Source organism: Xenopus tropicalis, chromosome 2 (genome assembly GCF_000004195.4).
Source record: "Xenopus tropicalis strain Nigerian chromosome 2, UCB_Xtro_10.0, whole genome shotgun sequence".
Classification (NCBI taxonomy): domain Eukaryota; kingdom Metazoa; phylum Chordata; class Amphibia; order Anura; family Pipidae; genus Xenopus; species Xenopus tropicalis.
In genome coordinates this window covers 150,073,611-150,097,837 of record NC_030678.2, presented here as the reverse complement: position 1 = coordinate 150,097,837, position 24,227 = coordinate 150,073,611, and the positions used below count along the sequence as shown (strand labels likewise).

The 24,227-nt window shown below is 41.5% G+C and overlaps 1 protein-coding gene across 3 annotated transcripts; it reads left to right on the top strand.

Moving 5' to 3' along the window:
• The first annotated feature begins 1,352 nt into the window (after positions 1 to 1,352).
• On the top strand, positions 1,353 to 15,594 carry nek3 (NIMA-related kinase 3). 3 transcript variants are annotated; one of them, XM_031895843.1, is made up of 16 exons: positions 1,353 to 1,487; positions 4,725 to 4,811; positions 4,974 to 5,095; positions 5,203 to 5,296; positions 6,969 to 7,066; positions 7,145 to 7,228; positions 7,457 to 7,524; positions 8,787 to 8,873; positions 9,685 to 9,739; positions 10,417 to 10,617; positions 11,052 to 11,142; positions 11,850 to 11,975; positions 12,822 to 12,947; positions 13,920 to 14,051; positions 14,158 to 14,287; positions 14,811 to 15,594. In XM_031895843.1, the coding sequence occupies exons 3-16, from the start codon at positions 4,979 to 4,981 to the stop codon at positions 14,884 to 14,886; spliced, it is 1,485 nt and encodes a 494-aa protein (XP_031751703.1). In that variant the 5' UTR covers positions 1,353 to 1,487; positions 4,725 to 4,811; positions 4,974 to 4,978; the 3' UTR covers positions 14,887 to 15,594.
• The last annotated feature ends 8,633 nt before the right edge of the window (positions 15,595 to 24,227 follow it).

Here is a 24,227-nt window from a genome sequence, read left to right as displayed (position 1 = left end):
ATACCTGCGTCTTTCCCCTCTGTACGCTACTTCCGTGCACCCCTTAGATTCCAAGATGGGATTTTTGGGAGCAGAGGAAAAATGTACGTGACCCACACCCACCCGAACTGCCAATGGTCGGCCATATTTCAACCTTAACCTGCCTAACCTAAGGATAAACCCAGGTGTCCCAGGGGGATTCGGTTGAATCCACAGGTCCCTACATCAAGTACAAGGTACTGTTTAATTACAGAGAAAAAGGAAATCATTTTGAAAGAAATTATATGGTCATACATATAAAGTAAATTGGAACAGATAATGGAAAACAAAAACAAATGCAGAACCAATCATGGAGAAGGTTTGCACTGTAATTCCTGAATGATTGCTTCATTTTTAACTGGATCACAATCGTGGATCTAACCCCCACTTTAGTGGAAAGTGTTGAGGAGCCTGGATAACTGCACAAAAAGGGTGACCTTTGGGATATGGGTCAATTTACCTATAGCTAAGCACCAAAGAAAATATACCAGAAAGTGGGGACCAATATAGTCTGAAAAGTAGTTTTTGGACATCAAACATTTGCTGTGAGCCTACCTGGTAATACTTTGTATAGTATTTGATAGCGAGAACCAAGGAATATATATTCAATACTGGGGGACCCCCAACCTTTTTACCCATGAGCCACATATAAATGTTAAATGAGTTGGGGAGCAACATAAGCATGAAAAAGTTCCTAGGATGGTTATTGGCTATTTGTTAGCCTTCATGTGGACTGGCCGCCTACAGGAGGCTCTGTTTGGATGTACACCTGTTTTATATGCAGCCAAAACTTGCCTTAAAGCCAGGAATTAAAAAAAAAATAAGCAACTGCTTTGAGGCCACTGGGAGCAACATCCTAGGGATTGGTGAGCAACATGTTGCTCCTAAACCACTGGTTGGGGATCACTGCTCTATACTATTCACTACAACTGAGGACTAGGAAAGATACCAAGCCTAAAGCTACTATACAGTTTTGCGCCGAGGGCCATTATTTAAGTGGAGTGGCCCCATTAATACAGGAAGGCTAGGGTCCTGTCTGAGAGGATTGGGGGTTTGTTAGCATAATTGTCCAACCTAGGGTTGACCGACTGTAGTTGCACCTGGACACCCCTAAATTATATGCTGTAAATATTGTAATTTTTACAAAGGGCCCATTGATGCTGGGGCCCAGAGAAACAATCTATTTGCTACTTCCAAACTAGAGCAAACTAGAGCAGTCGTGGTCACGATTAAACAACTTTAATTACACACACAATGCTCATTGAACTTTACAAACAAGAAGCACTCTCAGCATTCCTGAGAGATTTGACTGACGTGAGACAACTGCCTTTAGGACCATGTGGAGGAGGAACGCTCCAAACCCGGAAGCACGCTGTGAGTAGTAGTGACACATTCATCTCCCAGGAAGCAGCTATTGTTCCTGCATGGACCCTGCATCCCTAGCGCTGCTGTCCGCCAAGCGTTATCCGGTAAGAGAGCGTCAGACTCTGCTACACAGCATGATTTACCCGTGTTTTCACTTGGACTATCTCTTGTTCTATGGGCAATGGATAAACAATCCATAGAAAGTGACAGGACACTGCCAGCATTATTTATCTGATGAAGAAATAGTTCTAATTCAATCTGAATCAGGTTCTCCCTTTTGTTTTTTTCCTTTACTTCTTCTCTTGTTGCTAGGATTACAGACCCTAGCAACCAGGCAGGTTTTTACTTTGTGTAGTGGGATGCTTTACCTTTTGGTATGATATAGCTAGTGATATTCTGAAGCAGTTTGCAATTGGTTAGCATTTTTTGTGGCGTACACATTATTTAGCTTTATGTTCAGCAGCTTTCTGGTTTAGAATTTCAGCAGCTATTTGATTGCTAGGGTCCACTTTACCCTGGCAACCAGGCATGATAGACTGGAATAGGAATAGAAGAAGGCCTGAATAGAAAGATTAGTTATAAAAACTAATAATACTATTATAGCCCCACAGAGCAATCATTTTTTTGGCTATCGGGGTCAGTGACCTCCATTTAAAAGCTGGAAAGATGCAGAAGATGAAGGCAATTCAGAATGAGCCCCAAGAAAATCAAGATAGTTGATAGATTGTAAACTTTATTGAGCACAGACCTCTTTACTTCTTGCATCAGATATCAGTTGTACTTTTATGTGTGATCTGTACCTAATAATAAAGAATAGGCCATTCTATAACATCATAAAAATTAGCATCAAGGTGTACCCCTTACGCTGTATGCTTATCTGGAGCTCACAGAAAATGGTAGAAGGCATAGAAGATTTTCTGTGCAAGCACATACAGTAATTCAGTAGTTGCTTCTGTCTACTGTGCACACATTTTTCTAAACAGAAAAAAAACAGGCGTACACACCCTTAGGGCGAAGTCACACAGAGCTACTAGTAGCAGCTACTAAATGCTAGAAAATACTGTGCCATAGACAATACTGAGAATTGCCTCTGCTAAAACACATGTAGAGACAATCATCAGTAAATGATCAGCATTGTCTGTTTTAGTAACCGTGACAAGTTTCTGCTACTAGTAGCTCTACTATCACCCTAAGGGCTCTGGCACATGAGCATACGCGTCCCACCGGCGATTTACATTTTAGCCGGTGGGATGTCATATCAGGGAGTTTAGTCGCCAGCAACAAGGGAGATTTGTCACGGGCGACTAAACTCCTTCGTTTGTCCAGAGCCCTAAGGGTGAAGACACATGGAGCTACTAGTAGCAGCTACTTGTCATGGCTACTAAAATAGACAATGCTGATCATTTACTGATAACTGTCTCTACGTGTGTTTTAGCAGAGGCAATTCTCAGTATTGTCTATGGCAGGGGATTTTCTAGGGTTTAGTAGCCGTGAAAAATTAGCTGCTACTAGTAGCTCAGTGTGTCTTCACCCTTAAAGATATTCATCTAAACCCAACTAAACTTGCCAAGAGAGTGTCACCAAGGACATTTGCAATTTACATTTATTTTCTATATGCAGTTTCTGAGAAATTAGCTCTTTATAAAAGTAAAAGCAATGCATAGACAGTTAAAGTGGACCTGTCACCCAGGCATAAAAAGCTGTATAATAAAAGTTCTTTTCAAATTAAACATAAAATCAAAACATATTTTTTTATTAACACATCCATACCCATTATAAAAGTATTTAAAAATTCCAGCTGTCAATCATATATTGCCTGCCCTGCTTCTATACTTTAGGCATAGAGGTGTGTCTAAAGCCACCTTTTCTGGAAAAAAATACCGGCCTTCCTATATTTTTACGTTTCTTTCCTATTAATAAGATTGGCATTAATCGTCATTTTTACCGGTAAAAAATCTGCCAGGTGGCAACCCTAGGCGGGGCAGACAGTTACTTTCGCTTTCAATTCAGAACTTCTTACATAGTTACATAGTTACATAGTTACATAGGGTTGAAAAAAGACCATTGTCCATCAAGTTCAACCCATCCGAGTAAACCCAGCACACAACCTATACTAACCAATCTATACACTCACATACATAAACTATATATATACAACCAGTAATACTAACTGTAGATATTAGTATCACAATAGCCTTGGATATTCTGCTTGTTCAAAAACTCATCCAGGCCCCTCTTAAAAGCATTAACAGAGTCTGCCATTACCACATCACTAGGAAGGGCATTCCACAGCCTCACTGCCCTCACCGTGAAAAACCACCTACGCTGCTTCAAATGGAAGCTCTGTTCCTTTAATCTATAGGGGTGACCTCTGGGACGCTGATTGTTTTTATGGGAAAAAAGAACATCCCCCAACTGCCTATAATCCCCTCTAATGTACTTGTACAGAGTAATCATGTCCCCTCGCAAGCGCCTCTTTTCCAGAGAAAACAACCCCAACCTCGACAGTCTAACCTCATAGCTTAAATCTTCCATCCCCTTTACCAGTTTAGTTGCACGTCTCTGCACTCTCTCCAGCTCATTAATATCCTTCTTAAGGACTGGAGCCCAAAACTGCACTGCATACTCAAGGTGAGGCCTTACCAGGGACCTATAAAGCGGCAAAAATATGTCCTCATCCCTTGAGTCAATGCCCTTTTTTATACAAGATGTTGCTGCCCTCCTCACATTCCCCCTCCCTCCTCACCATATAATTTTGTAACCAGTGCATGGATGTGGGTTTCAGGTCCCCCCATACTGGCACAGAAACAAGATTTTGGCAGGATGCAAAGCTTAACAATGTCCACAAAATGGTGCCTGCCTGCTTGGTGCAATTGTGAATTCTGCGGCTGAAGAAAGCAAGATTAATATAATTTATATAGTGTGTAAGTGAAGTTTTATTTTGCTTGACAAACACAACAGAAGAAATAATTTGGAATTATTTCTTATGGAGACAGGTCCTCTTTAAAGGGAAAATATAACCCCCCTCCTTTTTTCACATGTGCTCATTTAGTTGGGCTTATGTAGAATAGGTGCACAAACACTACCTGAACTTCCAAAATATAAATGTTTTTTAACAGACATACCTTATGGCACCCATAATAGTCTACCTGTGCTGTAGGGACACTGCCCCCCACCCGTTAGTGCCACAGAGTGATCCAGTCTTTACCTTCCCATTGTCAAATGGTGGTTTTGGGACTGGCCCACACTGAAAGTTACTTTTGCACTTTTATTATGCTTTGGCTCCTAATTTACAGATACCAGTTAGATAATGAATTGACCTCCTGTTTTATTTCCTACAGGGTTCTTATTGTGTTCATAATCCCATACCAAGAAACCAGAAGGAAGCATAGACTAGCAGTTTAGTGTGTGTAAATGGTACAGTACATGTAAGTAAATGGTAAGTGCCCAAAGCTAACCCATCAAGCTCTGCTTTTGAGTCCTCCTCTGGGACCAGGACCCTTATTTCCTTTTGATTACAGTTTCTTATAATGAAACAGACTTTAAATCAGTGGCAGTAGATATATCCCCTTTCTCTCTCTCCTCACCAGGCAGAATGGAGCAGTACAACATTGTGAGAGTCATTGGAGAGGGATCGTTTGGCAGAGCTCTTTTAGTCTGTCATAAAAGCAGCAACCACAAATATGTCATGAAAGAAATAAGGCTTCCCAAGGTTAGAACAAACATTTAATTCAAAATATTCCTTTACTCAAACTGGCCAAATAATATGTTATCCAAAGGTCCAGTCCTCTCGAATGATATGTTTTATACTATTTTTAGTCATTTCATGCAATGGAAGATTCCAGGAAAGAAGCAGTCCTATTAGCCAACATGAAGCACTCTAACATTGTCACATTCCAGGAATCATTTGAAGGCAAGTTTGCTATGCTTAAATAATATAAGAGTCAATCTGTTTAGGAGAGGGATATAGTAGTGAGAGATGGTGTCTTTAACAGCAGTAGGATAATAGTCTCCGGGAAGGGACTGTGGCTGTGGGATAGCAGGTATAGTAGGGAGAGATGGTGCCTATAGTAGCAGTGGGGATAATAGCCTCTGGGAAGGGACTGTGGCTGTGGGATAGCAGGTATAGTAGGGAGAGATGGTGCCTATAGTAGCAATGGGATAATAGCCTCTGGGAAGGGACTGTGGCTGTGGGATAGCAGGTATAGTAGGGAGAGATGGTGCCTATAGTAGCAGTAGGGATAATAGCCTCTGGGAAGGGACTGTGGCTGTGGGATAGCAGGTATAGTAGGGAGAGATGGTGCCTATAGTAGCAGTGGGGGGATAATAGCCTCTGGGAAAGACTGTGGCTGTGGGATAGCAGGTATAGTAGGGGGAGATGGTGCCTATAGTAGCAGTGGGGGGATAATAGCCTCTGGGAAGGGACTGTGGCTGTGGGATAGCAGGTATAGTAGGGAGAGATGGTGCCTATAGTAGCAGTGGGGGGATAATAGCCTCTGGGAAGGGACTGTGGCTGTGGGATAGCAGGTGAAGTAGGGAGGGATGGTGCCTATAGTAGCAGTGGGATAATAGCCTCTGGGAAGGGACTGTGGCTGTGGGATAGCAGGTGTAGTAGGGAGAGATGGTGCCTGTAGTAGCAGCGGGATAATAGCCTCTGGGAATGGACTGTGGCTGTGGGATAGCAGGTATAGTATGGAGAGATGGTGTTTATAGTAGCAGTGGGAGGATAATAGCCTCTGGGAAGGGACTGTGGCTGTAGGATAGCAGGTATAGTAGGGAGAGATGGTGCCTATAGTAGCAGTGGGGATAATAGCCTCTGGGAAGGGACTGTGGCTGTGAAATAGCAGGTATAGTAGGGAGAGATGGTGCCTATAGTAGCAGTGGGGATAATAGCCCCTGGGAAGGGACTGTGGCTGTGGGATAGCAGGTATAGTAGGGAGCGATGGTGCCTATAGTAGCAGTGGGGATAATAGCCTCTGGGAAGGGACTGTGGATGTGGGATAGCAGGTATAGTAGGGAGAGATGGTGCCTATAGTAGCAGTGGGGATAATAGCCCCTGGGAAGGGACTGTGGCTGTGGGATAGCAGGTATAGTAGGGAGAGATGGTGCCTATAGTAGCAGTGGGGATAATAGCCTCTGGGAAGGGACTGTGGCTGTGAAATAGCAGGTATAGTAGGGAGAGATGGTGCCTATAGTAGCAGTGGGGGGATAATAGCCTCTGGGAAGGGACTGTGGCATAGCAGGTATAGTAGGGAGAGGTGGGGCCTATAGAAGCAGTGGGGGGATAATAGCCTCTGGGAAGGGACTGTGGCTGTGGGATAGCAGGTATAGTAGGGAGAGATGGTGCCTATAGTAGCAGTGGGGGGATAATAGCCTCTGGGAAGGGACTGGGGCTGTGGGATAGCAAGTATAGTAGGAAGAGATGGTGCCTATAGTAGCAGCGGTATAATAGCCTCTGGGAAGGGACTGAGGTTGTGGCATAAATGCGTAGCAGAGTGAGATGGGGCCTATAGTAACAGTTACTAAGTGTTTTTTGCAGGTAGTAACCAAGCTAGATAACCAGTTAAGCTGCAATCTCATGACAGGAGATGGACATCTTTATATTGTGATGGAATATTGCCAAGGAGGTGACCTATTGCAGAAAATCAAACTTCAAAAAGGAAGACTATTTACTGAACAGACAGTAGGTGTTATCTTTCTTTAAATGTGAGTTCACTAGTTGCCTTAATCTGAATAATATATTTCTGTTTTTCCTTTCCAGATTCTGCAGTGGTTTGTACAGATTTGCCTGGCAGTGCAGTATATTCATGAGAAGAGGGTTTTGCACAGAGACATCAAGTCCAAGGTTAAATATGACTACCCAAAAATAGATTAGATTTGTTCTACTGAATTTCTCTTTTAAATGGAAATACTAACATAAATCCCTAACTCAGACCAGCAGTTATTGATTACAACCATGGAAGGGGTATATATCACAATTCTAATGTGAAGCTCTGTTAGCCTGGCAGATTTTTAATCATAATTCTTACATGAATACATTCTCATCTATTTACTTTTTTTTTTTTCTCAACAGAATATATTCCTTACTCAGAGCTGTAACATAAAGCTGGGAGACTTTGGATCTGCACGGATTCTTACCAGGTACCAGGTATTTAAAAGCAGTACAAGATATTTAAATGGCTGTTAGAGTTTAGAAGAGTTAAAACACGTTTGCACTTCAACAGCAATCATCCGATATATGGTGAGAGATTATTTTTTTATGGATGTAGCAAATCCAGGTATTCGGCCAAGATTCTGCCTTTTTTGCAGGATTCGGACAAATCCAAGTGCCTGGCCATACTGAATCCTTAAAATCACATGACTTCTATTTAACCTTCCACATCTTAGCAAATTAGGATTCGGATTCAGTTTGGTATCCGGCCAATCTTTTACGAAGGATTGAGGGTTCGGCCGAACCCAAAAATAGTGGATATAGAGCAACCATCATTTTTTTTATTTATTAAGTTAGGTTTTAAACCTAATTCCAACTCTTTATCAAACTATTTCTGTGCCATTAAATATTGGAGTGATGATGTTTTTGCTATTGGATTCTGTATTTCCTTGGCAGTTGGGATTAGAGCTGCAAGAGCTCTTGTCTGTGCACGAGAATCCATTGAATCTACTATATAACTAAATTAAACCAGTACTGTTATAATTAGATTCATAGTATATGTTTTAATATGTTTTTAAATCTGTCTTTATTGTCTTGGCCAGTGATCCCCAACCAGTGGCTCCTGAGCAGCGTGTTTCTCACCAGCCCTTTAATGATGCTTCCAGTTTCCTCAAAGTAGGCACCTACATTGGCTTAGAGACAAGTTTTGGAAGCAGAAAGACACAGCTTTACTCCAAGCAGAGCCTCCTGAAGGCCAGCAGTCCACATGGGACTACCAAATAACCAATCACAGTCCTTATTTGGCATACCCAATTAACTTTTTACATGCTTGTGTCAGTCACCAACACTTTTTACATTTGAGTGTTACTCATAAGTAAAACAAGCTTAGGGATCCCTGGTCGTGGCAATGCAAAGCATACAATTACACACATTTTTATTTTGTCATTACAGAACACTATTTTTCTTTGGGGTATCTGAGGGGTTTTTAGTAAGGGTAGAAGTAAAAGGTAGAAATAGAGACTTGGCACCATCATTCATCGGGTTTATTACATGTGAGTCCTTGTCAGGGAGTTCTCGTTGTTTTATATGGATATTGGGCTTTCTGGTGATGTAAGCATTTATTGGCAGATCACCAGGTATTGCCATGCCATGCACAATGAGTTGTTTTGTGTTCTGCATAATATATAAGTGTCTAGTCTCTCTTGCAATGAATTATATATGTTTTATATGTGTTTATTGCATTTATCCGCAGTCCAGCGGCTTATGCTTGCACATATGTTGGAACTCCTTATTACGTGCCTCCAGAAATATGGGAGAACATGCCTTACAACAACAAAAGGTACTGGGTTATTGCCAAACACATTATTATAACACCATGAACTGTTTCTGGCTACGTCATTGATATTCAGCTTATTGCACCATAGGCAATCAGGAACTGTCAGGAGAGGTTAGGAATGCAAGTTCAATGACAGTAATAGGGCTATATATAGATCACTGTTTGCTTGATTATTACTTGCCAGCATTACATCAAGAAGTAGAAGTTTCCATTAATTAACCATTTTGTTTAAAGGGATTCTGTCATGGAAAAACATGATTTTTTTAAAAAATGCAACAGTTTTTTTTTATATTTAAATTTGAAAATTTACATGGGGCTAGACTGATTCTTAGTTTCCAAGGTGCCCTCAGCCATGTGACTTGTGTTGTGGTAGACTTCTGTCACTCTTTACTGCTGTGCTGCAAGGGGGAGTGATATTAACTCCTCCCTTACCCCCTAGGGTACCAAAATAACAGGTTCCTGACACTGGCATTACTTAAAAATGCTCCCATGCCTCACCTAGTAGTAGATATGAGAATAGCCCTCAATAGTAAAACACCCAAGTTCTGCCATGACTCCTCTAGTTACTTGGGAGTAGCGCGGGCTCATTCTGAAAGCTCAGACTCAGGCACAATGCACTGAGATGGCACCTACACAGCAATATTACAGCTAAAAAATACATATGTTGGTTCAAGAATAATAGGGTGAATTATTTGCTATGTAAACAGTGTAATTTAAAATTAAAAGTATACCATAATCATGACAGAATCCTTTAGGTACTTTTAGTCTTAAATCTATTTCTAATTGTGATACATGTTTCTTTGTTTTTCTTAAGTGACATCTGGTCCTTGGGATGTGTCTTATACGAGCTATGCACTCTGAAACATCCAGTAAGTAAGTTCCTGTCCGATTATGGGAAAAAGACAGTTTACAGACACTTAGGGGCTGATTTACTTACCCACGAACGGGTCGAATGGAGTCCGATTGCGTTTTTTTCGTAATGATCGGTACTTTGCGATTTTTTCGTATGTTTTGCGATTTTTTCGGATTCTTTACGAATTTTTCGGATCCAATACGATTTTTGCGTAAAAACGCGAGTTTTCCTATCCATTACGAAAGTTGCGTAAAAAGTTGCGCATTTTGCGTAGCGTTAAAACTTACGCGAAAAGTTGCGCATTTTTCGTAGCGTTAAGTTTTAACGCTACGAAAAATGCGCAACTTTTCGCGTAAGTTTTAACGCTACGCAAAATGCGCAACTTTTTACGCAACTTTCGTAATGGATACGAAAAACTCGCGTTTTTACGCAAAAATCGTATTGGATCCGAAAAATTCATACAGAATCCGAAAAAATCGCAAAACATACGAAAAAGTCGCAAAATATTCGTTTTCAAGTCGGAACTTTTCCAATTCGGGTCGGATTCGTGGGTTAGTAAATCAGCCCCCTAGTATATAATATTGGGGATTATATAATTACCCTTATACCATTAATGATGTAATTCTGTATCTTGTTTTAAGACTTCAAATAAAATACAAATCATAAAAAGCAAATCTATGTTTTTTTCTAAAGTTCCAGGCAGGCAGCTGGAAAAATCTGATTCTCAAGATTTGCCAAGGATCCTACAAACCTCTACCCTTGCAATATTCCTATGAATTGCGCAGTCTCATCAACCAGATGTTCCGGAAAAACCCCCGTAGCAGACCTTCTGCCTCCACAATTCTTTCCAGAACAGCTCTGTCTAAGCTGATCAGAACAGCCCCATCTCCAAAGGTAAAAAAGCCATAATACAAAGAATCTGTCAGCATGCACAGGTCTGTGTGTATAGATATGGTTAAAGGTAGGAAACTGCTGGAACCACTGCTTTATATCAATAAGAAATGTCCAGCCTGCACCCTTTAAATGCTGTTGTGACCTAGCGAAATTTTCAGGGGCAGCTACTGTGCCATTTGATGATTATCAGGTTATATACAGCCCTTTATAAACAGCACATCTGATTTGTATATGGACCTATGTATATGTCTCCTCTGCAGACTGAGGTTAAAAATTGGCCCTGGGTAATTTCTAGTGTGTTGTGGACTAAATGCTTTCTTGCTTTCTAGGGGGAACAGCACTAGAAATAGTCCCCCCCCCCCTTCTTCCCATGCAAAGTCAATGGGAATTGCAGCCAATTATTCGTGGCTTATTTATTTATTTATTTTTCTAAGATTTCTGTCGGCCAGTCTCCGGAAAACCAAGGTACTAGAAATGTGGTTGCTACACATGAGCCATCTCCACAAGTATTTGACTCCAGATATGGTAAGGAATAAGGAAAGTTGGTTGGTTTAAAAATCTAAAAAGCTTTTTATTTGGAACAGGGACATTGGCAATCAAAATATTACCTGATCATGGCAGCACTTATGACTAGTGTCACACTGAGCTGTTTCTCAGTCTGTATATAAGTGCAGGCTGAGAAACAGCCCTTCTGCAGACACTTTTTTGTCACAATTTTGTCGCAATAAATCTGTGAGTATGCATGTTTACACTGAAATGCCCTCCATGTGTCTGTCCTTTGCCTGTTGCTTATCGTAATCTAAGTACAGGTATAGGATCCCTTATCCGGAAACCCGTTATCCAGAAAGCTCCGAATTACGGAAAGCCTGTCTCCCATAGACTCCATTTTAATCAAATAATTCAGAATTTTTAAACTGATTTCCTTTTTCTCTGTAGTAATAAAACAGTACCTTGTAATTGATCCCAACTAAGATTTAAATAATCATTATTGGATGCAAAACAATCCTATTGGGTTTAATTAATGTTTTGTTGATTTTTTAGTAGACTTAAGGTATTGAGATCCAAATTACGGAAAGACCCCTTATCCGGGATACCCTTGGTCCCGAGCATTCTGGATAATGGGTCCTATACCTGTATTAAGATTAGTAACCACTGGGTGCAGTTAGTTAATAGTAATTATGCAGTAAATATATTGTCCTTCATTGTAACTGAAAAATACTTTTGAATTTCAGAAGCAGAAACCAGCTCCCCAGGATTACAAAGAAAGCAATGGAAAAAGGAGATGTCACACACTGTCCTAAATAATCTAGAAAATGCCTCTATCCTCACTACAAGTACAGCAGCTGGAAACTGTTCAGGTGGGTAAGCAGAAAACGGAATAATCCAAGCAACTTGTAATGCCCTAGATAAAAATATAGTCAACAGAGTAGCAACCAACCAATGAGGTGCAATATGAAGGGCTGGAGGGCCCTACATTTTGATAGTATTAGTCTCCAGGGTGTTACAGTCTTCACTGTGGGTAGGTGTTTTCTAGAATGCAGTCTTTGTCTACCTTGATCAGAATGCAATTTCAGTTGATGTGAAGTGCCCTTTAAATGGTGCATGTTAGTGAGTGACTGATACAAGATATACTGAGGTGTAAGGTGTTGTTACAGAACACTAGACCTGAGGTTTCTGGGTAAGGGGTCTCTCTCTAATTTGGATCACCATAACTTAAGGCTACAGAAAGAACATTTAAACTTACCATCAAATAAAGGGACTGTTTTATCATCAGAGAGAGAAAGCAAATCATTTAAAAATAAGGATTGTTTGCTTGATTAGGACTCAAATCTCAAATATTGTGCCATATTTTGAAGATTTCTGGATATTAGATTTTTAGATAATAGATTGAGTGCTAAATGTCTAAGTGGTTCCCAGAGTTTGGGGCTACACTACCTAGGGGTGCCAGCAGTGGCGGTAGGGGAATGAGCCAGCCTGAAGGCCAGCATCAGTTTGCTGCTATCTGGTCTGCTTCCTTAAGTGGCAGCAACTGCTTTCTGGTAGATTGAATTCACACGTTTTTCTATGCACAGGCGGTCATAAGAAAGAATGAACTTAACAAATAGCATATTCACCTGTGATATAAAAGAAGCTAGTTTTCAGACATCAACCAAATAATAAGTCTTTCAGTTTTAAATAACAAAAATATTTTTTTCTACACAAAGAAACTGACCCAAACTCCCAGGAGTTACAGAGAAAGCAGTGGAACAAGGAGCCCTCCGACACTTTGCTTAATAAGTTGGAGAATGCCTCTATCCTTCCCTCGAGCATAGCAGCTGGAAACAGCTCGGGTAAGTTGACAAAACCAGAATGATCCAAGAAACCTGTAATCAAAATGAGTATAGTTACCATAAGAATAGATAGGGAAGGAACCAGAGAGGTAATGTATGTTCTGTTTCAAAATAGGGGAAAATGTTTGACAATATAAGTGTTTTGTCAGCACTGGAGAGGGATGTTCTCCAATAATGTTACGCTATGGCCACACAGGGCTGATTCTTGGCCGCTGGGTTGGCCCATGTGCAGGCACAAAGAGCAGATTTTAGCATGGAAATGCATACTTGTGTATTTCTGAACCAAAATCCATTCTGTATGCCTTCACCTGAGCCAACACAGTGACTTCATGCTGAGTAGTGCATGAGCTGAGGCTGGGGCTTGCACTGGACTAAAGTTGTTAACTGTTGGCAAAAAGCAATAATGTCAATAGAGTTGCCAATATGATATTGTTTCAGCTGCAACTATGCTGAAACAAGAAATGGTAGGATTGGAAGAGAGTGGGGGAAATAATTTGAGGGAAGAACTGGGAATCGTCGAATGGGTGAATCTGACCTATCCAACAACACATAAATCAGGTGCAAGAATAACTGACACCAGTTTTGCCCTTTGGGTGCAACTTATTACTATTGCCTATAGCTTTACTGTGCACCTTGGGTGAATAGTGAAGGTAAGTAGTATTTCTACTGTTGTGTGGAATGGGCTAAATATTGGCCAAATATGTGGTCCAGTGAATAGAAGTCTAAATCACCAGATGTTAGGTGCAACTGGATTAGCCTTTGTAGAAAGTGTGAACAAATAAAGGGAAAAGGCAAAAACAATTAGGCTGTATATAGATTAATGCCTGCATTTTTCATATTAATCCTGAAATAATTTCTATTTGCCACAGTCTACTTGCTATACTATAATATATTTTGCATCAACTGTTTTTTATATGTATAAACTGTATATAAATAATTTATAGTCCATTGTATTGCCCCTTGGTTCTGCAGGTTGTATTAGTAACTATGATGTGAATGATAAGAGAAAAAAATGGAAAAAGGAATTCCCAGAGACTCTAATTAATTTTTTGCAGAATGCTGACTTGAGCTTGGCTTTTAAAACCTACACCATATACAAAGCAAGTAAGTGAACTCAATTTTCCTTGCAGCTTGGGCACTGTTTCTGAATTGGCAAAGACTCAGGTAGTTGTGGTAGTTTGAGTGAATTAAATTCTACCTCATCCAACAGAAGCTACCGAAGATTGCCTCAGAGGACCCCTTGATAGTGACTCCCAAGCCCCTGATGTTACAGACAGCATAGAAGCAGAGGTTGCTGTTGACACAGAGAGATTTCAGTTGAGATCTGATGATGAGGACACGTAAGTATTATACTAATCATAAACACATGCCATGGGAGGGTTGTCAACATCACGGAATACTGACCCTCTGTTTAATATCATATTGAGGTGTGGTCAAGTAGACTTATATAGGACTGCCTTTGAACTGCAACTTCCTGAAACACATTGGAATTCAAATGTCTCCAACTTGTCTTACTGGTGGTGATTTATAAAGGCTGGGCATATTTGCACCTGGGCAGTAAACCATGGCAACCAATCAGGTATTTACTTTTATTACTTAACCTGTAGCTGGATTAAAAAAGGCTTATCACTGATTGGTTGCTATAGGTTACTACCCAGGTGCAAATTTGCCCAGTCTTTATAAATGACCCCAGTCCAGTAAATGACCACAGTCACTCTTTAACATGACTTCTGTGTTTTCTGAATTTCTGTTTTCTATTTCTGAACCACCCTACTCTTCCAGCTCTTTCTGTTACTCTCTTTTAATTATACTTACAGATTTATAGATTTCCGGTTCATAAGATATATTTAAACTTTTTTTCAGGGACTTTGAAGAAGAAGACACTGATCCTGACTGGATATCGGAGCTGGAAAAACTGACCCACTCCCCAAATTTCTAAAGAAAATTATAAACGAACTTTATCAGTTCTTGAAAATAACACCCTGGACCAGTTGGTAGATATCCTACAGGAAATCTGTATACAGTGTGTTGAGTTAAAGGTATAGCATTTCAAAAGGTTTGACCCTTAAAGTCAGGTAATGGGGTGGATTGTTGTTAGAAGATACACCACAAACATGATTAAAACTGACAGAGGCCATTGCAGGGTGTTTATAACTCATAATTCTTAAGGTTGCCATGTCTGATTTCATCATCATTTGCATCAGTGAAAAGCACTCCGTACTTATTTATTGTTAGGGTTACAGAGATTGCTGTACACCATGGGGCCTATTTACCATACTGTATAAAGCAATTTTTTACCCATTTATTGTTTTTACCCAGCACATTTTTACCCATTAACTGTATTTAATCCCATTATTTGACACCTTTATTTTTATGGCATAACCCATTCAGTGGGTAGAATACATGTGTAAATCGTTGTGTAAAAATTGGGGTAAAAGTAGCAGTGGATGATTGCAGTTTTTATACACAGCATTTTTATGTGGCTGCTTTATATGCCGCAGTTGTACACTGAAAATGAATGCACAGCTTGATAAATACACTATTGAGAATTGTGAGCTGTTATTTTTAGTTGTATTTATTCACTGTAAACCTTTGGATTTTTTCATGATGTATGTTATGTGCTGATTTATTAAATGATATTTAAAAATATGTTTCTGCCTAAATGACTACAAGACACAGATCACAGGGCCCCTAAATATTTAAAATTTCATCGGATTCCTGCTTAAATAAGTTGCCCATACGCAAAAAGATCCATTAGCCTGGTGGTGGTGTTAGGTGAGCACATTTTTGCAGAGCACATGGATGGCCAAATTGGGCTAATGTGATGATTTGGCCCTTGGGTCAGTGATCAGATCCTAATATAGATCCATGCAGACCCATACTTATGTGCTCTTTACGTGATGAGATTTTCTAACCTGCTTATCTTTTATGAGTATATCAGTCAGACCTGCAGAGAATCGGGTACCCACAGGTTACCTGCCAAAAATGCAGGTAACATGCGGGTTGCAGGTAGAATTGAGGGTTGGCGGGTCTGTGGGTCATGGAGCAGGTTGCAGTTCTTATTTATATTTTTTATCTTACATTATCTATATTTTGCTTATTTTAACCTTTAAAAAATGTTTTGCCCCACCCACTTGTGATGATGTCACTTCCGGGTTGCAGCACTTCCTGTTTAGTGGTCGTTAGAAGGTCATGGATCGGGATGCAGATACTGTATGTGTCGGGCAGTGGGTCCAAGTGGGTAAAAATGCAGGTTGCTGGTCCGGGTTTTAAAAACTGGTTCTGCGCAGGACCGTAGCCCACACACAGGCAAATAAGCTGCCAACTGTGTACAGCCACCTATAAGTGTACCTTTACAGCCTAGAAGAAAATAGGTGTTTCAGGCCCTGTTCACCTGGCCCTGTGCCATTGCAGTCAGGAGTGCTATGCTTCTTTAAAGAATTATAACCCAAAAGCAGGACTATGGGAAGTGATCAGGTGACTTGTGGCCAGACATTTTGTTAGGCAGCTTAGGTGAGACTAAAGTTGCAGCTGAGCCACTAATAACTTCTGGAAAAAAGGAAGGACAATAAATGTGTAGTTGAACCTAATTGTTGCCAATAGACATATCCAAAGAGGCCTGAAATCGGCCAGATCTCGATAAGGCAGGTTTGATTTTTCTGTTGGATCGGGGACTGCATTGGCTCATTGATGCCGTCCCCGAACCAATGGCACCTATACCTGCCGTTCTAATTCGTTAGGGGGGGATATCGGGGGAAGATCCAATTGGCGACTTCAAGGGTTCTTACTGTGTATGCCCACCTTTACTACCTACGAGGGAGGATTCTGGAAAGATGATGCCATGACAGTCTCAGCCAAATACCGGTAGTAATCTGTACATTTTGAAGACAGATTAAAGCTTTCATTTATATTCTGGCCATCTTTTCTACAAGCCTTCCATATATGATAGTAGCTACATCAGCCCCATTGCATGAATAAAACTCCTTGGGTGTTTCTTGCTCATGTTTATGCATACAGTAGAAAAAGATTACATAAGTGTATAAATGGGCAAAAAGGGCATTTGCCCAGGGCCCACCAGGATAGGGTGCCCACAAGCACACCTGTCGTCTGGGATAACTTTGACAGAAGCAGATGGCAGATCCCTCATTTTAATCAACTGGAAGGGCTCATCAGTATGGCTTTTTTAATTGCTCTGGCTTTTTCTTTTGGCATCAACATTTTCTCATATATCCACTTCCAGGGCTGTTGGTCCGAGGTGGCACACCTGGGGATCATGTCTACTTAACTGAGTGCAGACCATTTCTTCATTGCCTGCTTACTGTATTAAACTTCATGTGCTAGAGGGTTATTCTCTCACAGATTTCTTGGGGCAATGGGGATGCACCAATGAAATTTTGCCCAGGGCCCTCTGGTACCTTAAAGGGCACCTATTACAATGAAATTGCTTTCCCCATCAGAGTTGCAAGTTAATAGAGCTTGCACTTTGGTTGGGAAAAACAATATTTTTTTTAAAAAATAGCCCCCACCAGCGCCAGGCCACTGGCTCCAAAAGGGAGCTTGCATGTGAATGAGACTCCCTGCTTGCTTATTATGCGCATGCATCTGATGTAGGAGCGGTGGATGCAACTTACCCACCTATGTCACACACATGCATATAATGAGTGAGTTGTGGCACTTGCTTGTTATTTGTATGCCTGTGCCACAACATGGCTGCCTGCTGCAAGAGCTCCCTCCTGATGCTAGCAGTATGCACTGCCTAGTGCTAATGTATATATGAAAAGCCGCCCATACATGTGGAGTTTTGGCTTTTGGCTAGGTTGATTTAGTCCAAAACAAATCAAAGAAGAAGCGGAGCACTGGACGACTCAAATATAAAACCACATATTTATTTCCATCAATTTAAAAACAGAGCAGAGCATCCTCACCTCATGGCTTAACGCGTTTCGTGGTCAAAACACCACTTCATCAGAAGCCCAACCAGTGACCCCCCTCCCAAGGTTTAAATAGGCTCGACACACCTACCCCCTCCACCCTTTATCCATTAACCCTTAAGTGGAAGAAAGTAGTGTGTGTAAGACACATAAATAAATAAAAACACATGGATGAGGACCCATAGAAATTACAGTTCAAATGGGAATCACTATCCCCCTTATGACCACCTGAATGATTAAACCACATAGGAGAGAGTCCATAATAACATGTAATATACTTTGTAAACACTCCATATTACCGTCAAAGCAATACTGATCCTATTAACCTGATATACTTTAAACTTCATATATCATACAATGTACCTGACATACGTAGTCTCAGAGTCACATAAGTAACCGTCAAACCGTTGTGTACACATACAACACCAACAAAGTTGCAATGGTGGAAGTTAATATATATTACACAGTAAAACATTCACATATTAAAACATGACTTAATGTCAGCAGTAGCAGGATAATTCCCATTCTCTATTGAGACCCCCATATTGTTCCGTTGTCCGTAAACGATAAATCCAATAGACCTCACGCTCCGAGAGTCTTTTATCTATATCTCCTCCCCTGGCATTAGCCCTGGGTCTATCGATAATCTGGAATGTCACTCTACCTTTGCCCTCATGCTTCTCTATAACGTGCTTCGCTATCGCCGATCTGACATCATTTCTGTCAATAGCTGATAGGTGCTCTAGGATCCTAGTCCCAGCCCTACGGACAGTTTTTCCCACATACTGGGCACCACACTCGCATGTGGCAAGGTAAATAACACCCTTAGATTGACAGTTGAAATATTGGGGAATAGTGAATGCGTGTCCTCTATGTGTATCAGTAAAGGTTTTTGATACACAGATAGCACCGCAAGCCTTACACCTCTTTCTGCCACATTTGAAGGTGCCCTTATGACGTAACCAGGCAGATTCTTGTTCCTTTTTGCCAGTGGAGTATAGGCTCCTAGACACCCAAGATGCCAAATTCCTGGCTCTCCTAAATGTAAAGTGGGGGGTTTTGTCCAGAATATTATGTAACACCGGGTCCTGCATCAATATCCCCCAATACTTAGTCACACTCCTCTGTATGTCATAAACCCCACGGCCATACGTAGTACAGAACCTAAGTTTCTTATTGGGTCCCCTTTTACGTGCCCTATTGTGTTCAGTGGGGTATAATAATTCCGTCCTATCAGTAGCCACAGCTCTTTCGTAGGCCGTCTTGATCACGTCCGTGTCATACCCCCGCTGAGCAAACCTATCCCACAGTAGCATGGCCTGTTCTTGAAAGGCATCCCAAGAAGAACAGATGCGCCGTAGGCGTAGAAATTGTCCCACTGGGATGCCTCTAATGCAAGTCTTAGGGTGACCACTTTTGGCATGCAAAAGAGTGTTCCGTGTTATAGGTTTACGGTACAGATCAGTAGTCACTGCACCTTCTACCGTGGAAAAAACCACATCTAGGAAGGGAATCTCTACCAAATCAGTTTCATAAGTGAATTTAATTCCTTCCACTGCTTCATTGCAATAACTCACAAAGGAATGTAGCGAAGAGGCATCGCCATCCCACACCCCTATGCAGTCATCGATGTAACGGTAAAACCGTATTATCTGACCACAATAGGGATTAGAATCTCCAAAGACGTGGAGGCGCTCCCACCAGCCCATGAAGAGGTTGGCAAAAGTGGGGGCAAAGGAAGCCCCCATGGCGGCCCCACGTTTCTGGAGATAAAACTTACCATCAAAGAGGAAATAATTAGTGTGTAAGAGGAAATGGACAGCCTGTAGAATAAATTCTATTTGTATGGGTCTATTGGATTTATTGTTTACAGACAACGGAACAATATGGGGGTCTCAATAGAGAATGGGAATTATCCTGCTACTGCTGACATTAAGTCATGTTTTAATATGTGAATGTTTTACTGTGTAATATATATTAACTTCCACCATTGCAACTTTGTTGGTGTTGTATGTGTACACAACGGTTTGACGGTTACTTATGTGACTCTGAGACTACGTATGTCAAGTACATTGTATGATATATGAAGTTTAAAGTATATCAGGTTAATAGGATCAGTATTGCTTTGACGGTAATATGGAGTGTTTACAAAGTATATTACATGTTATTATGGACTCTCTCCTATGTGGTTTAATCATTCAGGTGGTCATAAGGGGGATAGTGATTCCCATTTGAACTGTAATTTCTATGGGTCCTCATCCATGTGTTTTTATTTATTTATGTGTCTTACACACACTACTTTCTTCCACTTAAGGGTTAATGGATAAAGGGTGGAGGGGGTAGGTGTGTCGAGCCTATTTAAACCTTGGGAGGGGGGTCACTGGTTGGGCTTCTGATGAAGTGGTGTTTTGACCACGAAACGCGTTAAGCCATGAGGTGAGGATGCTCTGCTCTGTTTTTAAATTGATGGAAATAAATATGTGGTTTTATATTTGAGTCGTCCAGTGCTCCGCTTCTTCTTTGATTTGTTTTGGACATTTTGGCCTTATCGGGGGCGGCACGAAGCGTGGTAGCACGGAAAAGTACTTACAGTTGGCTATCCTGGTGAGTGCTCCCCTCCTTTTGCTTGTCTGCGTGCTATTTGTACCGATGGGTTGAGCTCCCGGGGGGTGCCGCTGCATTGTATCATTATTAGTAAGTATTGTGGAGATTTGCAGAGCGTCATGAGTCAAACCGGAAGTTTTGTGACGTCAGCGGATGCGCAGCGACTGAGGCAAGCGGAGATGGTGTTCGCCGAGGCCCCGGACCCCAGAGTGTTTGTGGCGGGGGAGGACCTCGGTGCATTGGACTTGAAGTATTTATGCCGTAAGTTGGAACGGGCTATGAGAAGGGAGGTGCGCCTATGGTGGGACACGTGTTCCCTTGAGAATTATATTAAGTGCAGCCGGATCCCCCGGGGTCTTAGGATCCGTAAATTTCCCACATTTGAGGGCTTATCCCCTGAGTTTGAGACGGCATGGAACGCCATATTAACAGAGTGTTCCTTGAAACTGATGGAACTTATTTTGCAACGGGACATTAGTGAGTTACATAAAATGCAGGATGAAATAACACAGATTAATGAGGCCATTGATGGTATAAATGTAGATCCCTTACAGCCCCCCATGGAACTGGTACAGCTCAAAGAGCAAATTAAACGCTATGAACTTTCCGTGAAAAACAATAAAAGGGATAAATTCCAACGGGACAAACCGGACTATGAGAACAATATGGTCTATATGTGGAAAACAGAGAAATATGGTACATATAAGTACAAACGTTACATGGGGGATAAGAGGCCTGGGGGTACCAATCCACGCTCCATACTTAAGACACCTAGGTCTGTACAGTTTGCAGGCTCGGATGATGATGATCGGAAGCTGTTGTCGCGAGGCCTAAATTTTGTTCCGAATCTGCAATGCGACCCGTTTATGGCTATTTTGGATCTTAACAAATTCATACGGAAGATTACTCTACAAAGACATTTTGCAGAGAAACAAAATGATCAGCCAGTCTCGGATGATGATATGGCTAATGATCAGTCTACTTTGGAGTCTATAGAGGGCAGTGTTTATGATATGGATCAAATTTCCGCATCATGTTGCATTGATTTTCGGGATGAGTGTGCAATACAGAACTTAAAGGACTTGCAACTAGAAAGTGTGATGGTGGATGTGGACACTTTACCTGTTATCCACACGAATTTGAAGAGTAAATCACAGTATTATCCGATACAATCAAAGAGTCATTATATTAATCTCTTTCAGAAATTGGTTCAACAAGAAATTGATGGGATGGTGGGGAAGTGGGGTTGGTCACGTGTGGGATCTGACATTGGGAACCTGACGCCAGGAGAGAGTAGGGCCCTTAGATCATTGAGTACCAACAAGCAAATTGTCATTAAAGCAGCGGATAAGGGGGGGTTGGTGGTGGTCTTAGATGCAGGGACCTATGAGATGGAGGTGATGCGCCAGTTATCGGATGTGGACACCTACATACCTCTAGAGAACGACCCCACACAACATTTTCAGAAGTTGTTGGGTGACTTATTATTAGAAGGATTTTCTACGGGGGTGCTTAATACCAAGGAGTATGAATATCTCCATTGTACAAACCCCACTATCCCCATCTTTCACACCCTTCCGAAGGTTCATAAATCTTTGGAGGATGTGAAGGGACGCCCGATTGTGGCGGGTATCGGGTCATTAAATGAAGGGCTGTCTTGTTATATAGATAAACTATTGATGCCCTTAGTATTACAGTTACCAACTTATTTGAGGGATACCACCATGTGCATCAATAAGTTGGCTGATCTGGTATGGAAACCAACTTATAGGTGGTTTTCAATGGACGTAGCTGCCCTTTACTCCTCCATCGATCACACTGTAGGTATGCAATCAATACAATATTGGTTAAGACAGGAAGGGGGATTCCCCCCCATACAAATAGAATTTATTCTACAGGCTGTCCATTTCCTCTTACACACTAATTATTTCCTCTTTGATGGTAAGTTTTATCTCCAGAAACGTGGGGCCGCCATGGGGGCTTCCTTTGCCCCCACTTATGCCAACCTCTTCATGGGCTGGTGGGAGCGCCTCCACGTCTTTGGAGATTCTAATCCCTATTGTGGTCAGATAATACGGTTTTACCGTTACATCGATGACTGCATAGGGGTGTGGGATGGCGATGCCTCTTCGCTACATTCCTTTGTGAGTTATTGCAATGAAGCAGTGGAAGGAATTAAATTCACTTATGAAACTGATTTGGTAGAGATTCCCTTCCTAGATGTGGTTTTTTCCACGGTAGAAGGTGCAGTGACTACTGATCTGTACCGTAAACCTATAACACGGAACACTCTTTTGCATGCCAAAAGTGGTCACCCTAAGACTTGCATTAGAGGCATCCCAGTGGGACAATTTCTACGCCTACGGCGCATCTGTTCTTCTTGGGATGCCTTTCAAGAACAGGCCATGCTACTGTGGGATAGGTTTGCTCAGCGGGGGTATGACACGGACGTGATCAAGACGGCCTACGAAAGAGCTGTGGCTACTGATAGGACGGAATTATTATACCCCACTGAACACAATAGGGCACGTAAAAGGGGACCCAATAAGAAACTTAGGTTCTGTACTACGTATGGCCGTGGGGTTTATGACATACAGAGGAGTGTGACTAAGTATTGGGGGATATTGATGCAGGACCCGGTGTTACATAATATTCTGGACAAAACCCCCCACTTTACATTTAGGAGAGCCAGGAATTTGGCATCTTGGGTGTCTAGGAGCCTATACTCCACTGGCAAAAAGGAACAAGAATCTGCCTGGTTACGTCATAAGGGCACCTTCAAATGTGGCAGAAAGAGGTGTAAGGCTTGCGGTGCTATCTGTGTATCAAAAACCTTTACTGATACACATGGAGGACACGCATTCACTATTCCCCAATATTTCAACTGTCAATCTAAGGGTGTTATTTACCTTGCCACATGCGAGTGTGGTGCCCAGTATGTGGGAAAAACTGTCCGTAGGGCTGGGACTAGGATCCTAGAGCACCTATCAGCTATTGACAGAAATGATGTCAGATCGGCGATAGCGAAGCACGTTATAGAGAAGCATGAGGGCAAAGGTAGAGTGACATTCCAGATTATCGATAGACCCAGGGCTAATGCCAGGAGAGGAGATATAGATAAAAGACTCTCGGAGCGTGAGGTCTATTGGATTTATCGTTTACGGACAACGGAACAATATGGGGGTCTCAATAGAGAATGGGAATTATCCTGCTACTGCTGACATTAAGTCATGTTTTAATATGTGAATGTTTTACTGTGTAATATATATTAACTTCCACCATTGCAACTTTGTTGGTGTTGTATGTGTACACAACGGTTTGACGGTTACTTATGTGACTCTGAGACTACGTATGTCAGGTACATTGTATGATATATGAAGTTTAAAGTATATCAGGTTAATAGGATCAGTATTGCTTTGACGGTAATATGGAGTGTTTACAAAGTATATTACATGTTATTATGGACTCTCTCCTATGTGGTTTAATCATTCAGGTGGTCATAAGGGGGATAGTGATTCCCCTTTGAACTGTAATTTCTATGGGTCCTCATCCATGTGTTTTTATTTATTTATGTGTCTTACACACACTACTTTCTTCCACTTAAGGGTTAATGGATAAAGGGTGGAGGGGGTAGGTGTGTCGAGCCTATTTAAACCTTGGGAGGGGGGTCACTGGTTGGGCTTCTGATGAAGTGGTGTTTTGACCACGAAACGCGTTAAGCCATGAGGTGAGGATGCCCTGCTCT

Excerpts from the sequence above, each read along its gene's own strand:
- nek3 (XM_031895844.1), top strand. The coding sequence starts at position 4,979 with ATGGAGCAGTACAACATTGTGAGAGTCATTGGAGAGGGATCGTTTGGC. Across the intron at positions 5,297-6,968 it reads ATTCCAGGAATCATTTGAAG|GAGATGGACATCTTTATATT; the intron begins GCAAGTTTGCTA and ends ATCTCATGACAG. Across the intron at positions 9,740-10,416 it reads TATGCACTCTGAAACATCCA|TTCCAGGCAGGCAGCTGGAA; the intron begins GTAAGTAAGTTC and ends TTTTTTCTAAAG.